Source organism: Manis javanica, chromosome 4 (genome assembly GCF_040802235.1).
Source record: "Manis javanica isolate MJ-LG chromosome 4, MJ_LKY, whole genome shotgun sequence".
NCBI classification, from domain to species: Eukaryota; Metazoa; Chordata; class Mammalia; order Pholidota; family Manidae; genus Manis; species Manis javanica.
Window position 1 is genome coordinate 118,166,045 of NC_133159.1, and position 18,323 is coordinate 118,184,367.

The 18,323-nt window shown below is 45.4% G+C and overlaps 1 protein-coding gene across 1 annotated transcript in view; it reads left to right on the forward strand.

The window, feature by feature from the left end:
- The first annotated feature begins 7,170 nt into the window (after nucleotides 1-7,170).
- Nucleotides 7,171-18,323, forward strand: part of FBXW10B (F-box and WD repeat domain containing 10B) — a 36,349-nt gene continuing 25,196 nt past the window's right edge. The window contains 6 exon segments of the mRNA XM_017659408.3: nucleotides 7,171-7,904; nucleotides 10,745-10,945; nucleotides 11,022-11,149; nucleotides 11,938-12,060; nucleotides 14,955-15,064; nucleotides 16,619-16,819. Coding sequence (XP_017514897.3) covers nucleotides 7,400-7,904; nucleotides 10,745-10,945; nucleotides 11,022-11,149; nucleotides 11,938-12,060; nucleotides 14,955-15,064; nucleotides 16,619-16,819 — 1,268 coding nt within the window. The 5' untranslated portion in view covers nucleotides 7,171-7,399.

The following is an 18,323-nucleotide window of genomic DNA, read 5'->3' on the forward strand; positions in this document are numbered from 1 at the left end:
AACCAGACAGCTGGCACACAGGAGCCCTCACTTATCTGGTGAGTCTGTAAGCACAAATAACATGTGTGGGGAAAATGGAAGTTCCTAGGTCAGGATCCTCACCTGACCATAAGCTACTTGATGATGTAACCGGCCTGCTGCTAAGCCACTGCTTCCACACCCATAGGCAATAAGCTATTACTGACTGAGTCACTATATAAAGAGCTCTGCCTACTGCTCCTGGTGAAGGCGGAGACGGAGGTGGATTACAGATCTGCAGACTGCTGCGTGCAGACGTTATTTTAGTGCTCTACCTACTACCATGAGAATAAAGCCAGTGTGGATAAAATGAAAGTTCCTATGGCCAGGATTCTCACCTGGCCCTGATTGGCTAGCTCACTAACACACAGGTGGGCAATATGTTGCTTTGACTCTATATAAAGAGCTCTGCCCAGTGCTCTGGGTGAAATGGTGTCAGGGCTGCAAGGCTGCAGGAGAGCAGAGCAGAGGCTAGAGTGGTGGCAGAGCTGAGGACAGAGGCCTAGAGGACACCTGTGTGGAATGACTGTGTGGCAGAGAGGCCCAGAGGATGGCTGTGCAGGACGACTGACTGTGCAGCAAAGAGGCCCAGAGGACAGCTGTGCGGGCAGAGGGACCCAGAGGCAGTTACCAGCTTGCTGCATGCAGACTTGCTCTGAGTGAACAGGATTTAGTGATTGACCTGGCACTGTGGAAATAAAGTTGGGTATAAACCCTTTCACCCCAAGAACGCTTTACTGTCATTTTCTTTGGTCACACTGAATCCATAGTGAACTTGCCTGGGGCTGAAACCCCCATTGGCAAAACAGCCAGGTATAAACCCTTTTACCGTAAGAAAGTTCCATTGTCATTCCTTGGTCTTACTGAATCCATAGTGAGTGAACTTGCCAGGGCTGAAACCCTCAGGCAAGACAACATATAATAGCAGATTCAGCTGGTTAACTGTATCAGTTACCTGCAGCCTCTCTCCAAGTCTGCCTTGGACTATCACATGTATCTGCTGAGTGCTGCAGGTCCTCTAAAAAGCTTAGACTTTTTTAAAGATTAATGAGAAGTAAAAAAGGCTCTAGCATTTTGAGTGCTATTTTTTAATACCATTTGTCTTACCAATGGGTTTCATCCTTGGGCAAGTTCACTATGGATTCAGTGAGACTGAGGAATGATATTGGAACATTCTTAGGGTAAAAGGGTTTATTACCCAGCTTGTTCTCCCGGCGATAGGTCGAGCACTAGAATTACGTCTGCATCCATCAGTATGCAGGTCTGTAATCCTCCTTCATCTCTATAGTGACTCAGTCAATAATAGCTTATTGCCTACAGATGTGGAAGCAGTAGCCCAGCAGCAGGGCAGTTACATCATCAAGTAGTTTAGGGTCAGGTAAGGATCCTGGCCATAGGAACCTTCACTTTATCCATACCATTTCTTATCTCATTTAATCTTTGCAGGCCAATGAGATAAATTCCCTGTGTTAGGGAATGAATATGAAAAAATTGGTGCTCAGAGAGGTTAAGTAACTTGGTCAAGGACACACATACATTCTGAAAGAAATAGTTGTGCTTATTTAAAAAAATTTTTTTAATGTTGAGGTACTGTCTTGCCAATGGGTTTCAGCCCTGGGCAAGTTCGCTATGGATTCAATGTGACCAAAGAAATTGATAGCAAAACATTCTTTGGGGTGAAAGGGTTTATTACCCAGTTTGTTCTCCCGGTGGTAGGTTGAGCACTAGCGTCTCTGCCTCCACCCAGAGCACTGGGCCAATCTCTCTATGTAGTGCAATAATATCTTATTGCCTAAAGGTGTGGAAGTGGTAGCCTAGCAACAGGCCAGTTACATCATCAGGTGGTTTAAGTTCAGTGGGGATCCTGGCCATAGGAACCCCAACTCCCCCACAGGCACATACAATAAAATGCACACATATTTGTGTTTATTTCCAACATGAAGTTATGTTCACAGATTTTGAGACATGAGCAGAGCTTATTTCAGTGGTTCTCAAGTAGTAATTTCCTGACCAGCAGCCTTAGCATCACCTGGGAACTTACTAGAAATGCAAATTCTCCTGCTCCCAGCCTAGACTTACTGAATCAGGTACCCTGGGTGGGCCCAGCAATCTGTTTAACAAGGCCTCCAAGGGGCGTTGCACACGTGCTTAGGTTTGAGAACAGTTGGGTTACATCTGTTAGCTCTCTGTAACCTGTTCTGCTCTCTGATTACAAGTGCCTGCAAGTTTTAGTATAAGTAGGAAGATGTTTTTCGGCCACTACAGAGTCCTGGAGAATCAGCTACTTCCGCTCAGTGTAGAACTTCTGTGTTCTTTTGGTTCTCTCCCTTCTGGATGAGAAAACATTTCTAGCCAGTACACTTGTTTTCCACCTGTTTCTTTTAAAGTCAGAGGGCAAATTGGCAACATGGGAACTCCCTGACTTCTCATGAACAAAGACTTTTCTCTTTTAACTTTGCTAATGAGTGTAATACTGCATGATGGGGGTGATGGATAAAACACTTTCCCTAATGCCCCCTGTACTGCATGTTACAAAGTGCCTTTACAAATATATCCCTTCATTTGACCTATCCACTCACCCGTGGGATAGGTGGAATTATGATCTAGGATGTGAATAACATGAAGATTCCTATGGCCAGGATTCTCACCTGGCCCAGGTGGGCTAGCTCACTACACATGTGTGGGCAATATGTCATTATTGACTCTATAAAGAGCTCTGCTCTTTACACGGTGGCATGGCTATAGGGCTGCAGGAGAGCAGAGATGAGACTGGAGTGGTGGCAGCACTGAGGACAGAGACTGAGATGGCTGCAGGGGCAGAGAGGCCCAGAGGCAGAGACCGGTTTGCTATGTGCAGACTCGCTCTGGGTGGATGGGATTCTAGTGATTGACCTGCCACCGTGGGAATAAAGTTGGGTATTGTGGGGAAGTTGGGGTTCCTATGGCCAGGATCCTGCTGAACTTAAGCTGCTTGATGATGTAATTGGCCTGTTGCTGGGCTACCGCTTCCACACCTTTAGGCAATAAGCTATTATTGCGCTATATAGAGCGCTCGGCCCAGTGCTCTGGGTGGAGGCAGAGACGCTGGGAGAACAAGCCGGGTAATAAACCCTTTCACACCAAAGAAATGTTCTACTGTCATTTCTTTAGCCACACTGAATCCAGAGCCAACTTGCCTGGGGTTGAAACCCACAGGCAAGACAGGGGCAGGCTGGGAGCTGCCCTGCTGCAATCCACACTCTCCTGCTCTGGAACCTTCCTGACTTCCCACTGGCCGACCCGGGCAGGGGCTGTGGGGCCAGCAGACGCTCAGGTGCAGGACAGCAAAGCCAATGGGGGTGAAGCAGCAGCCACACCTCCTGGGGCTTTCTAAACCATGCGGGAGAGTGGGTAAAGGAAGTGGAGATTTGGGGTGATTTGGTGTCTTGTCAATGGGTTTCAGCCCTGGGCAAGTTCACTATGGATTCAATGAGACAAAGGAAATGACAGTGGAATGTTCTTGGGGTGAAAGGGTTTATACCCAACTTTATTTCCACGATGGCAGGTCAATCACTAAAATCCCATCCACTCAGAGTGAGTCTGCATGCAGCAAGCCCATCTCTGCCTCTGGGCCTCTCTGCCCCCGCAGCCATCTCAGTCTTTGTCCTCGGCAGTGCCACTACCCCAGTCTCGTCTCTGTTCTCCTGCAGTCTTGCAGCTGTGCCACCGCATCACCCAGAGCACTGGGCAGAGCTCTTTATCTAGAGTCAATAATGACATATTGCCCAACCAGGGCCCTGTGAGAATCCTGGTCATAGGAACCTTCACTTTATCCACATTTGGGAAAAGAGTTTGTGGGGAAAGTTGGGTTTCCTGTGGCCAGGATCCTCCCCTGACCCTAAACTAGTTGATGATGTAATTGACCTACTGCTAGGCTACTGCTTCCACACCCTTAGGCAATAAGCTATTATTGAGTCACTATATAAAGAGCTCTGCCCTGTTCTCTGGACAGAGGCAGAGGCAAAGGAGAATACAGACCTTCGGATTGTTGGATGCAGACATAATTCTAGTGATTGACCTATAGCCAGGAGAACAAGCTGGGTAATAAACCCTTTTATGCCAAAAATGTTCCACTGTCATTTCTTGGTCTCGCTGAATCCATACTGAACTTGCCCCGGGCTGAAACCCACTGGCAAGACAAGGTTTAATCAGAATCATGAATAAAATGGAATAATACAGGACAGAAAGGGAAGCTCGGAGACTGGCATGAAGCCTTTAGGTTGCTGGTAGCCTAGGTATTTGAGAAATCTCCAGATGTATTTCTTAGCCCCAAGCCTTCCTCAGAAATGTTTTCCTCTCTAGGGTCTTACTCTGGGACCTGTTTGCCTGCCTGCCTCCTAAACTACCACTGGCCACTCCCCACCATTAGCTTATCCCTTCTGGGCCTGCCCTCTACCAAAGCCCTGACTCCGGCCTAAGGCAGGAGAGATGCTGTGCACCCAAGTGTCCATGAGTGTGCACGTCCAAGTGTCCATGTATGTGCATGCCTGAGTGTGTATGTGCATCTGAGTGTTCGGGTGTGTGCATGCATACCTGAGTGTCCATGTGTGTGTGCATGCAGTGGTGGTGAATGGGTGGAGGGGCAGCAGCTGTGCTCACCTACTTTAATGTAATCCTTACACTACAAAACCTTGCAGGTAGGCATTGTCATGTTTTCTACAGACAAGGAAGCAGCTGCTCAGAGAGGTTTGAGCAGTTTGTTCAAGGCCACACCTTAGTAAGAAGCAGCAATGGGATTCCAGCTTGTCTTCTGACCCCCATTTGTGCCCCTGCCCTGGGCTACTCCCCTTTGTCTGGCCATCCTGATAAATGAGATGCTAATCCCCTCTTGCCTTGACTCCAGATACCTCTGCAGAGAGAAGAGGCCAGGCTGTTAGAATTGATTTTCCCAGCCTGATTCCTGTCCCCACATTGACCCTGTGCAAGCCCGGTGATATTTTCAGTGTCTCTCTCTGAGTATGCTGGGTTTCCAGATATGGGCACTGGAAGTTTAATCTAGGGCACCAATGACAGTAGCAGTGACAACTGGTCTCACACATTTGACTGTATCCTGGAAGGTGGTTCTAGCTTTTATTATCCACCTTTGATAGAGCCCGGACAGGAGTACCACCTTCTTGAATAAGCCCACCCACCATCTCAGAGAGACCTAGGTTTCATCTTACTTAGGCTATAAGCATTCTCCAGAGGACATGTCAGCAAGCCACAAGCCCACCTTTTCCCTGACCCATTCCCTCAGAAGCCCGCCTAAAAACCTGGCCATTAAAAGCCTGTTATGTTAGCCTGTAAGAGAGGCCTTCTTTGTTCTGCTCACCAGAACAGAGGGGTCCCTCTCAGGTTTAGCAATAAACCTGCTTGAACTGTGGAGTTTGCATCCAGTCTTTTCCTTTTAACCTTCATCTCTGCCATCCTCATCAGTAAGGTGGAGAAACAGGCTCAGAGGGGCCACGTAGCTTACTCAAGATCACAGGGCTCCTAAGAACCCGAATCAGTGTTTGAACCTAGTCTTTTCTGAAGTAGAATTGTCTCCACGCGCCTTTGAATGTCCGTTCTGGGCTGCCCAACATCTGCAAGGGCATTTTGGCTGAGGTGGGGAGCTGGGTGGCCACCGCTGGGGAGTAGTCTATTAGAGGAAATTTTTCCAACTTAGCCGTATATATTAGTCATTCTGAAAAAGTTCAAACCTACGAAAAGCTAAAAGAATAGAACAATTAACACTCGTATACTCTTCACTCACATTCACCACTTATTAGCATTTTTGTTACATCTGCTCTTTCTGTCTGTGTGTGTATGCATATATATGTGTGTAGTGTGTGTGTGAGTGTATATTTTTGGTGGAAACTTTTGACTGTTAGTTGCAGGCCCTCATCTTGAATATGTCAGCATTTAATTGTGTTTTTTTTAAACTGGCTTCTGTGGCTTCTAGGGTCCCTGGAGCCACTGCTAATTGAAATTTTGTGGATTTTGAAGCTGATATGACAGTATCTTCCTTCCCTAATTTCAGGTTTAAAGGTTTTGTCTTCATCAGAATAGTGCCATTGTCCTCAGTAACTACCTGGCTAACAAGTAAACTTTTGAACTTATAACACAAATTTGTACTAATATAATATCACTTTTGTCTATGTTACATTTTGAGCTTTTACAGAAGACATGATTTGCAAATAGGATCTCCCAATGAAAATGTTTGAAAAGCCCAGTGAGCCCCTGGCCTCTCTCCGGGTCATACCTGACAGCAGAAGCCCTCTGATGGGAACCCCAAGGTCCATGTGCACTCACAGGGTTGGTGCTAATGGCTCAAGACATCATTCTTATACACACACAAACAAGATACATGTACATACCATGTGTAAACATGGTAGTGGACATCGTTTGGCTGCCCAGACGATGATTAAAATGACGATGAGGATGGCAACAGCAAGACATTAGTTAGGATTCATGGAAGGCTAAGTATGGACCAGGCAATTTTCTAAGTGTTTTGCATGTAGTGTCTCTCAATGACTCTGTGAAGTAGGAACCATTGTCGTTGCTGCTTCACACGAGGATATTGAAGCATAGAGGATTAAATGATGTGTCCATGTACACAGAGGCAGCAAGCAGCTGGACTGGGGTCCAAGCCCAGGAGTCAGACCCCAGACCCACGCTCTTCACTAAGCGTACTGCTAAGCTGTACTGCCTCCAGACACACATGTGGGTGTGTGACAGTGGTTGGGTGTCCCCAGAAACATTCTCAGGCCCAGTGAAACTTTTTCCACTAAGGAGTGGTTCCCTGCAGGGATTCTGGTTAGCATTCTGAAGAAGTTAACTTAAATTTATATCAAATGTTTGTGTTTTACTTTGATGACGAGTTAAGAAAGTGAATATAAACATATTCAAGATCTTTGGGATTGTCACCTTATAACTGAACAACTATAAACATAAGTTTAACTTTATAGTCACAAATATTTAAAAGTTGTTACAACTGGAGCTCAACACCAGGCTCGACTATATAGATATATATATTTTTTCCATTAAAAGGTGTCCTTATGAATTAACGCTATTCTTGTTCTAGAAATGAGATGACCAGCTCTTTCAGAATATACAGCAACTGCCTCCACATCAGCAGTGCCAGGTTTAGGAGATTTACGGTAAAGCCGTGTTTCCTAGGAGGTCGGTACAAAAAGCCAGGCTTCTACCGGCAGTTTCTGGGAGTCATACGCCTTCCATCCGTCGGATTAGTTTGTCCCTGGGAAATGTTTATAATAGAAAAGGCTCAACTGGGGTATACATCAGCTTCTCCCGTCCCTCTGGCGTTTGGTGGACTTGACAACAATGCGCGAAGATAAAATGAGCTGGTCATCTCAGGATCATGGAAAACCTGGAGTCTAGGCTCAGGAACGCTCCCTGTTTCCGCTGTGAGAAGGGAAGCGATTCTGTCCCCGTGTGCCAGAAGTGCGAAACATGTATCTTGGCTTGCAAGATCTTCTCTGCCAAAGAGTGGTTCCACAGGGTCAGTGAGATGTCCCAGAGGAGGTTTCTAGTTAGCATTCTGGAGCAGTTAGATAGCTTGTACTTGTTACACTATTTTCAAAACATCCTTCAGACCACACAGGGAAAGGATTTTATCTATAGCAGGTCCCGGATCAACCTCAGCAAGAAGGAAGGGAAAAGCCTGAAGCCCTCCTTGAACCAGATATTGGATAAAACTGTGGAACAGAAGACGGAGGAGATCTTGCCCTGGTTTGGGAAGAGCCCCAACGGGACTAAGGCACATTTCACACTCCTGCTGCTGCAGATGTGCGACTCCAATTTACTGCTCGCTGCTGCCGATGTCATCAGAGCCCTGCTTCTGAGAGAGCAGAAGCACATCTCAGGTGAGCCAGGCCACAGGGAGCAACCAGAGGGCCCCCAGAGACCAGGAAGGCAGATCTCAGGAGTCTGCGAAGGAGCTGGAGGTGTGGACGAGCTTAGGCAGGTGGGGATTTTCCAGAGGCAGGATAGAGTTCTTTGTCCTGACACCCAATCGTGTTTACCGAAGGAGAAATTGTTCAACAGGACTTCTTTCTAGAAAATCGTAAAATGACAAGTGTGGATTTCAGGCATTTAAAATGGATTTCTGCATCCTGCAGGCCCAGAAATGGTTGTTTGGCACCTCTATTCCTGAATGCTGGTGTTGTTCCTGCATTAGTGGGTTAGAGACTGGACTGGATTTGGGAGGGCGAGATGTAAGAGAGAAATTACTGAGTTGTTTTGCCCTTTGGTTTGCACTGCACAGAAACCAGGTTGAGAGGTTGAAATTTAGGGCTTTTTCATTCATTCCACCACATTCCTTGGTTGTTCATAAAATCCAGCCTTGAAGGGCGGTTTATCTGAGGCTGGAGACAGCAAAAGGACAAATAAGCCTAGGCCAGTAGTTCTCAAACTTCAGCTTATATCAGAATCACAGAGAAGGGTTATTAATGCATGGTGGGGGTGGGGTGAGGTGGCTAGGGTACCCCTGCTGAGCTCCTGACTCAGCAGGGCTGAGGTGGGTCAAAGCGTCTGCATTTCTGGCACGTTCCCAGCCTATGCTGACGCTGCTGGTCTGGGAGCCTCACTTTGAGAGCCCCTGGTCTAGGGTGTGGTGTAGGGAAGATCTTGGGAATGTTTGACCAGCTGGACCAGGGAAGCAAAAAGAAACAACAAAAACAAAAACAAAACAAAAATCAGAAGGGAGGCAAGAGATTAGAGATTATAAAGTGTTCTGGGAGTGGAAGGCCCAGCATGGGACGCACAGGTTTAGTGGGGGTTGGGAGAGGGCTGGGAGGGAGAGTCAGGAGCAGTTTGAGCTCTTGGAGGTGCAGAATTCCTAATGTCCATGAGACCTGATTTGTGGTCATACGTGTGGACTGAAAGAACCCAAAATACTTTTAAAGCTGGGTGGGTGACCTGGGGGACAGATAGGTCCCAATATATGGCACTAACTTTCTTTAGTGTGTCAGGAGTGAAGCAGTGGCAAGAAAGTCAAAGGGTACTGTAAGTTAGATTCGAGATCCACCAGTCTGCCTCCTGAATTTTATACAGAAGCCTGAACTCGGGGAATCTGAGTGCCACGGCCTAGGTGAGCCAGTAAGGGGGCTGAAAGCCAGGCCCCACCACCCCCGTCAGAATCAGCTATTACTACTACAGCTATACAAACCCACTGATAAGTTGTGGCAACCTTTGCCCTCTCCTAGAGGAGCTTCTCTCTTAAAATATTAAAATTTCTAATTTGACTCAAGGGTAGTTTTTCATCTTGAAATTAAGCAAGAGCTTCAGAAAAGCAGGCTTTCTTCCAGCTCCTGGCCACACCTTGTTCACTTTCTCTCCTCGTACATAGAGCTCTGGTAATTTTGCATCGTAGGTGAACTTGTGACATCTACCAGGGGGCTTTCTGTGATTTCTGCACAGAGACTCAGAGGCCCCCACTGAAAAACAGACATAACAGGGCCTGGTCCATTTTGCATGGAAAAAAAACCATTTCTTTCCACCTGTCTCCCCTGCACACGCATGCTTAAAGAGCAACTTTGCTGTGGCCTTCTGGTTTTCAGGGCTTGATCAAGACTCCAGCCATGTGTTTTTATTCCCTGAGAAAGGCTACAACCCCGAGTCCAAGACCTCCCATGTCTACTGGGCAGCCCGAACCAAGCACACATCCTTCCCTTTATCCAAAACTTGAGAAGGCAACTTGCTTGAAAATGTGCAGAGGGAAGCATTTCATACTGGGAAGTCATCTTGCAGTGAGAGAGCCAAGAGAGAGAAGGCTGGGAAGTTCCAAGTGCAGCTGCCCGGTTGGCAGGGCAACAGCATCCAGGGATTGCAGATTTGGGGAACTCATGTTCAGTTGGCACCTGCCATGTGTAGGGCTCTGTGATATTTAGTCCCTCATTTAATCCCACATCTGATAAGGAGAGAAGCAAGGATTCAAAGGATACAGATCTCTCAGTAAGCTCATGTTTTTGCCTCTCCACCGTGGTACTTCCGAGAGATGTCTGAACATAGAGATCAGAAAGGAAGTTATCAAGAGTTTCCTTTGAAGTCTCCTTCTGTCCCAGGCCATGATTCCCCATCTAGCCCCTGACCCCTGCATGGTGGACACTTCTAGAAATCAACCCTCCAGTGGTTATTTTGCAGCATCGAATCCAGTCTTGAGGAGTAAATCACAGCAGTGGGGAATTTAGTTGGACCCCCTAAAGTGGGTTTTGAAGCAAGACATACATATGAAATAATTAGAGGGAACAAAAAGCATCGATTCTAAAACTTTTTTTTTATATGGGGAATTTCAAATTTCAAAAGTAGAACAGTATGATAACTACCCACATAACCATCACCCAACGTCAACCATTGTCAACATTTTACCAATCTATTTCATTCATTCCCCCTTTAAAAGAGTGTTTACATTTTTTACTTGTTGGGGTGATTTGAAGGACATTCTAGACACAAAGCCATTTCTCACAAGATGGGCAACCTTTAAATCTATAGCCCTCTCCTTGTGCTGGGAAGGCCAAAAAGGACTGTGTATTTGGTTCAGGAGGTTATAATTCCATTTTGGCAGAGGAAATGACCCAAATCCAGTGCCTGTGGGTAGATTCTGATGAGCAATATTTTGGGGTGAGCCTTTGAGGAGGCCTTGCTTTTGGTCTGGAGTCACCACCAAGCTGACCCAAACATGCACCTTTCTCTGGCTTCACTCTAGAGGGACAATGCAAGTGTTCACTCCAGTGCATTTCCAAAATGCATGCTCTGTTTTCTGGAAAAGCAGACAGGCCCAAGGCCGAGAGTGCCCCTGCCAACATCCTGCCTGACCTGGGTGCTGTTCGAGGCCTGCCTTCTGGGGTCAGCAAATTCCGGGACTTCATCCGTCAGCTGCCTATCCACCTCTCTAAGTACATTCTAAGTATGTTGGGGTGTCCTGGGGGATCTCCATCATGGCCCAGTTCAGAGGTTCCCCAGGTCCATCTTCTGTTTTGCAGGTATGCTGGATACAAACACCCTGAACAAGTGTGCGTCTGTGAGCCAGCACTGGGCTGCGTTGGCACAACAGGTCAAGGCGGACCTGTCGATGCACACATTCATTCAGAACCAGGTGGCCCTCCTGCAGGTACTTCCCCTCAGGGAGGGCCAGTCTGGAGGCCAGTCGCGTTTCTGTGCTAAGGTTGGCCTGACCGCGAGCCTTCGGGTCCGCTTGGCAGGCCCTCAGCTGGCCTCCTGCCCCGTAGCTGCTGCCTCTCAGGCTTCAGCAGTCACTCCCTTGTTGCCTGGCCTCCCCGCTGGTCACCATTTCACTCTCCTATCACCAGTGCTTCCAGCAGGGACCACACCCCTGGAAACCTCTCAGGACGGGAGAGGCAGAGGCTTCCTGAAACCTCACAGAACAGGGAGTTTTTTCCCAGAGTGCTACATTGCAGCTTATGCAGTAAGAACACCATTAGTATGTTTGTGGATCAGCCTCATACAGTACACAAACTTTACAAGATCACAAAGTATGTTTTTAGGTGAAAATAGAATTTTCCTCCAGTAGTAATCATCTCTGGCATGTTTATGTCTGCTTCTTACCTGAAGTCTAACCCCAAATCATGGATTCTGGGTAGCTTGGATTTTTCTGGGCAGAGGTGGGTACAGAAGGTGAGAAGAAGCAGGCACTGTGCGGCGGGCCATTCACTGGAAAGCTGGGAACTGCTCACCGCGTCTTGCTGGTCTTGCTCTAGATGTTTGGTGTTCATTTTCCTCCTTAAGCCACTCTGCACACACGACTGGCCCAGCTGGCTGGGCCTGGGCTTTCCTCAGCCACAGCTGCTCCATCTTTAGATCTTGCCAAGCACTGGTTTTTCCCCTCTCGGAGAGGAGGAACCAAGAGTGGTCATTTTGTGTGTTATTTCTGTCCTGCAGGGGTCTTACATCAGGGGCATAGATCCTAATTATGCCAACAAGTTTCCTATTCCAGTTCCTAAAATGGTAGATGATGAACAACACATGCTTGTGAAAAACCAGAAATGGAAACCGAGAACAAAGGTGGGTTGTGATGGCACCCAGGGCAAGCAACTGTGAGCACCTCACTCTTAGGGCCGAACTCGGCCCTCACATAAAGGATATAGGAGACGGGAGGGTACAGGGTGTAGCATATGGGTAACAGGAGAGGGGAGCTGACGTTCCCTAAGGGAGACTAGACCTCTGTGCTGTACGTCCTTAAACCAGTCATTTCCTGGCTTTGAGCCTCAAATTCCTCATCTGTTAAATGAGTGGACATAGAGGACTGAGAGGACTTGATTGTCCTTCCAGGATTCTTCCTTACTTCACATCCTGTGGCCGTGTCCTCTGTGCGTGGCACCAGGTCATTTACTGGAGAGTCAGGAGCAGTGTCAGAGGTAGTGGGGGGTTTCCTGACACCTTTCAGTCCGTGTATCTAGAGCTGCAAGAGCCTGCAGCTCAGGAATGAGAAGGACATGAGGGGAGAGTCAGGGCTGGTCCAGAAAATTCAGGGTCTGCAATGAATTAAGCTTTCTTACCTGTTACTTCCAGGTTCACTCTGGTTCTAGGATGGAAGAGCAGAGTTACAGGACCATAGCCTTGCCTACCAGATCTTGGGCAATAATGAAGAAGAGTAGATAGAAGACTGAGCTCTATGTTCTGCCTATCTAGGCATGGTGCTCATTCCTAAGACTGTTAGACCCTGCCCTCTCCTCTCTGCTCAAGGGCTTTCTATTTTATAATCTGTTCAGCGGGCCCCAAGAGGATACTTCACAAGGGGTGGTCAGACTAGCTTCCCTGAAGGAACCTGTGCACGGCAAATTAGAATCTGAGAAATAGAAGCGTCTAGAGAGACCATCCAGCTCATATGTCTGTAGAGGTCAGACAGGTCACACAAATGAGGGTAGTGGGTGTTGTGAGCAGTAAAGGACGATGGGACTGAAATCAACTGGAGAGCCCACTCCCCATTGGAACAGGCCAGTTGCCACTCAACTCCACCTAATTATTGCCATGTTAGTTATTGTGGACCTCAACCTCCCATACCATCTGAGCTTTTAAGAGAAGTTAGAAATCTGAATTATTATGTGACATCCCTTGCTTTTCTTAAATGCTGGCAACCGATTAAACATTTTAAAAAATGACATGGGCCAGAGAAAACATATTTTGGACTCATTTATTTGACCTGCCATTTTTTTTTTCATCTTTGAGTGGCCCGTACACTTCACTTGTTATATGGATGAAGAAACTGAGGCACAGAGAGTTTCAGGTCTCGCAGCCAGAGGAGTGAGAGACACAAGTTGAACACTGATCTGCTCTTTTCAACCCTGTTGCTTTGTTAAGCATAGGAAAGCGAATGCCCTTCTATTGTAGGTGATGTAACTAGTAATTGCCTGACCAAAAAGGACTACCCAGGCAGTGTTTGATATTTTAGAAATGTATAATTTAAGAAAAGAGAGAGAAACAGGTTAAGTAGTATGGAGATCAGAAAATAATGTGAAGGAGCAAGACTCAGCAGTTTAGGGGCCTGCCAGGAAAAGGTGAAGGTGCGTGCTAGCGAGGGATGGGGATTGCAGTACGTACTGAGGTCAAATAGGTGTCAGCTTGGTGCCCAGGGCTTTGTATGCATCATTTACTTCATCCTCACCATAGGTTGGGTAGATATCATTGCCCCCAGTTTATGGATGTGGAAATGAAGGCTATGATATTGCAAGACTTGTACAAGGTCTCATAGCTGGTCATTGGTGGAGCTGGGATTTAAACCTGGGTCTTTTCCCTCCCAATGACTCCGTGATGTAGCTTCTAGACTCTCACAACTTAGTTGATGAGCAAAAGCCAAGGAATTCCAGCCTGGGCAGTGAGAAGCCAGGAAGCCTTGTTTAATTGTAGGTGGGTGGTATATCAGAACTGCTTGACATTGGAGGGCAGGCAGGTAGATTCTGGGGAGAGACTTCTAGGAGGACATCATTACTTGGTTAAAGGTTAAGGAAGAGAGTAAGCTGAGGAAAGCAGGTATTCAGAGGAAGAGAATACAGGCATGGAGAAGAAGGCTGTTTGGAAGAAGACTTAGGAAGAGATGCCCCCAGGAGGAATCCCCAGATGCAGACGTGATGCTGTGGTCTGCTTTGCGTTCATGGCGAGCTCCGCTTGTTTTTGGTTTCCTGCTAGTGTGATTTGCTGCTCCTGGGGAGTGAAGAGTATGGCTGGGAAGGAGTGGAACTGGGAGTCTGGAATTTGGCATGCCTGGCATGCAATAGCTGCTCAGAAAGTGTGTGCTGAGGGGATGGAGGGAGGGTGGGAAGGAAGGGAGAAAGAAGGAAGGAAGGGAGGGATTGGAAAGGGCAGGGAAGAACCCTTGTTGACGCTTGATAACATTGATTTCTGAGGCCCAGATACCTCATAAAATGATGAGGGTATTTTGTCAGACAAATGATGTATTTTGTGAGGCAGCTGTAAGGAGAAATTAAGGTTGCAGATGCATGAAACCTTTGAAGTGCAGATGCATAGTGTGTAGCAGTAATTTCTCATATGGCTTGAGTTCTGTGAGCAGGCTTTGTACTATCAGGTATATGCAATAAAACAGGAAACCCTGACTTTTGTGAAATAGCTGTTCAAAGGGCACCTGTGACTGTCTTGTGAGCATATCCTTTCCGAGCTCAGTTTTGGAAAGGTTGAGCTACCAGTGACATCAAAATTTCATAAAATCAGAACACTGAAAATGCAGAGGTGGAAGAAGAATTAAGACCCTTGACTCAATACTTTCTAACTCCCAGATCACTTTAGTGCCTGCTTGCTGGCCCCTCCCCATCCCCACATGGCACAGCCACAGAGAAAGCGTCTGTGGGCCCCTGTGCCCTGGCCTGGGGATACCCTGAGGATGTGCACCTGGGGTCCAGAGTAAATTTGCTGCCATACTTTGACTCCAAGTGTTCCCTTGTTAGAATGACTACAACCTGTAGACTGCATGCCAGGGCCAGGAAACTCAGCAGGTCCAGATGGAGGAGAGAAATGTCTTCTGTGGGACTTACAATATCCACGTTCTCTCTGACACGTAGGTACTGGGGTCAGAATCCAGGTCTTCAGGGACCCTTGAACTACCCACACTGGCATCTCAGGATTCCCATGACTTCCATTCGTTTGGGAAGGCAGTCATTCCTCACCTCACCCTCCAGCCCCAAACTAACATGAGGTCCCATTTGGAGAGCAGGTGCTTCATTTTTGCACCATTCAGCAGTTGGTGGAGAACACTTTCCCCTTATAAATTTTGGGTATGCTGACCAATGATGTTTTGTACAATTCACATACATGTAATCTTTCTTTTCTTGAAGTATCCCGAATGTTTCATTCTAATTTGGAAGTAATATATGCTTGTTGGGGGAAAAAAATCCACCAAATGCCAGAAAATGTATAGAGAAATGTGAAAGTCTTCTGTAATCTTGTCACCTAGAGATAAGCACCGTTTGTACTGATGTCTGTCCTAGAGTGTTTTTCTTTGCGTATTTCTGCCATCCAGTTCAGCTAAGTGCTGTGGATATCTCTCCATGTTAAGCATGAAAATGGTGTTAATGATAACTGCATAGTGTGGCATCACTGGGATATGCCATAAGAAGACCCTTTAATGATCAACTTCCTGGCAGACTTCAGGCCTAGGACTTCACTTTTCATTCATAAGAGTTTGTAAAAATCACCTCTATTTTAGTTTTGGCCATGAATCTTACTGACAAATTGCATTTTGATCAGTCACTAGGGGGAAGACAGCAGTCAGGGAAAAGGGAGAAGTTAGTACTTTTAAAAAAAGCTTGGTGACAAGTGCTCTTTAGAAGAGATGATGACTGGTCAAACTCTAGATATGACATATCAAATATTTAATTAAAAAATCAAGAATTTCTCCTCATATTTAGAGTGACTATACATCTCTGTTGACTGAAACAATCCCAATTTATGATGCAGTCCCAAAGTAATTAATAATAGTGTCCTCTTTCAAAGTAAAAAAAAGTTTCATTTTGGACAATAAAATTTGGTCATCCTGCTCATATTTTATTTATGTGCTGATAATTTTATGATTGGAAAATTAATTCAACTCATCCTGTTTTATTGGACTACGAGCTCTTTGAGGGCAAGGTCCTCTTATTCATCTTTATATTTCCCATGGTACCTATTAGCACAGGACTTTGAACCTGATATATGCTCCCTGGATATTGGCTAAGGAAAAAAATGTAACAGTGGGATATACAGTGGGTATAGGGCTTCTCAACCGGTTCCACTGAGGTTTGCCAATAAAAAAAGATTTCCATGTTTGATTAAATTTGGGAGATGATGCATACTCTATTCTCTTGGGAATTTATCATACATTAGCAGAATTTTTTAATAGTTTTGCCTTTTGCCTGTAGGTTTGAAATCTACCTGAAATGGAATTTTGTTATAGTATGAGGTAGGGATCCACCAGGGCCCATTAATACTAGGCCTTGCCTTTTGCTGCATCCCTTGCTGGACGGCCCTGAATTTTCCTAAACCATTGCAGCAGGTGAAAGCCACTGTACCCAGTGAGTGCCAGCAAGGACACTAACTCTTCTTTCATGGATCATCCTTTACCCCCGCTACTCAGGTGGGACCGAAAGAGAGTCATCCACTGTTCTGGGGGAGATTTGTTAGCTGTGTCATCCAATCGGAAGATCTGGCTTCTGGACATCGTACAAGTAAAGGAGATACCCATAGAGTTCCGAGGCCATGCTGGGAGTGTCCGTGCCCTCTTCTTGTGTGAGAAGGAAAACTTTCTACTGAGTGGGAGTTATGACCTGAGTATCAGGTGAGCAGTCCAAGGCGGCTGTGGTCCCCGCCCCACCCAGAGCCCAAAATCAGCTTGGGGAAGAAACATGCATGCCTTTTCGTATTTATTGCCAAGTTATCCTACACAATACTGACTTCTAGAATAGCCCACATTTTCAAATTTTTTTGGCAAGGTTAAAAACTATGAATCTGCATGTTGTTTAAATTTTGAATGAGATAGATTTACAACAAATATCAGGTCTATTTGCTTGTTGTAGACTATGAATCAGAAAGTATCTTTTTAAGGATTCTTAGATGAAAGCATAATTTATATTTCTTTTTATAGATTCCTGCAGGGAAAAGTCGATTTTTGTGGGCATGGAAAATGGGCTAGAAGCAAAATAGTGTTTAAACATGTATATATACACATATTTTTAAGCAATATGATAAGTACCCATGTACTGATTAGTCAGGCCAAGAACAGGACATCACCACCCCCAAATCCCACCACATGCCTCTCATTGCTTCTTTCTTCCTCCCAGGCAGAGGTAATGGTATCCTAAATTTCATACTAATTATTCCCTTATATTTCTTTATATATCTCCAAATATATTGATTGCTACCTATTTGTATAACTCCAAATATATTGATTACTGTTGCCCATTTTTGAACTTAACAGAAATGGAATTATATTAAAAAATCATCTCTGTACTTGATTCTTATACTGAACTATCATTTTGAGGTTCGTCCATATGATGCAGGTAGCAGAAATTAATTTATTTTCACTGAGGTCTAGTTTTTATTGGATGAATATATTATAAATCATTCATTCTTCTGTTGATAGATATTTTTATTGTTTATTGTTTTTCATTCTTTCAAAGAGTACTGCCACAGATATTCTTGGATGTGTGTCTGGTACATATGTACATGAGTTTTTGAGTTAATTTTTCTGACGGGTATAAAGTCTGTGTCTAAATTCACTTTTATGCATGTGGATGTCCAGTTGTTCCAGCACCATTTGTTGAAAAGGCTGTCTTTGCTCCATTGTATTGCTTTTGCCATCAATTGACTGGATTTGTAGGGTTCTATTTCTGGGCTTTCTATTCTGTTCCATTGATCTACTTGTCTATTCTTTAACCTATACAACCCTGCCTTAATTACTGTAGCTTTATAGCAAGCCTTGAAATGGGGTAGTGTCAGTCCCCCAACCTTGTTCCCTTCCTTCAATATTGTATTGGAGATTTGGGTCTTATGCTTTTCCATATAAATTTTGCTGATATTCACAAATAACCTACTGGATTTTGATTGGGACTACCCTCCTTAAAATTTTTTGAATTTGTTTTGTTTTTAGCTATGTATTTGCAGAATGTTTTAATATATGATGGTAGGGCAAGTTCTACTCTTCACTTTCCTTTTCTTTGTAACTTAGTGACAGTTTTTTTTTTCAGTTTTTAGAGTAAGATTATACACTTAAAAAAATCTAACTTGACTTTTGATTGAGTTGTACTGAGTTGATAGACTAATCTGGGCAACACATTTATTCT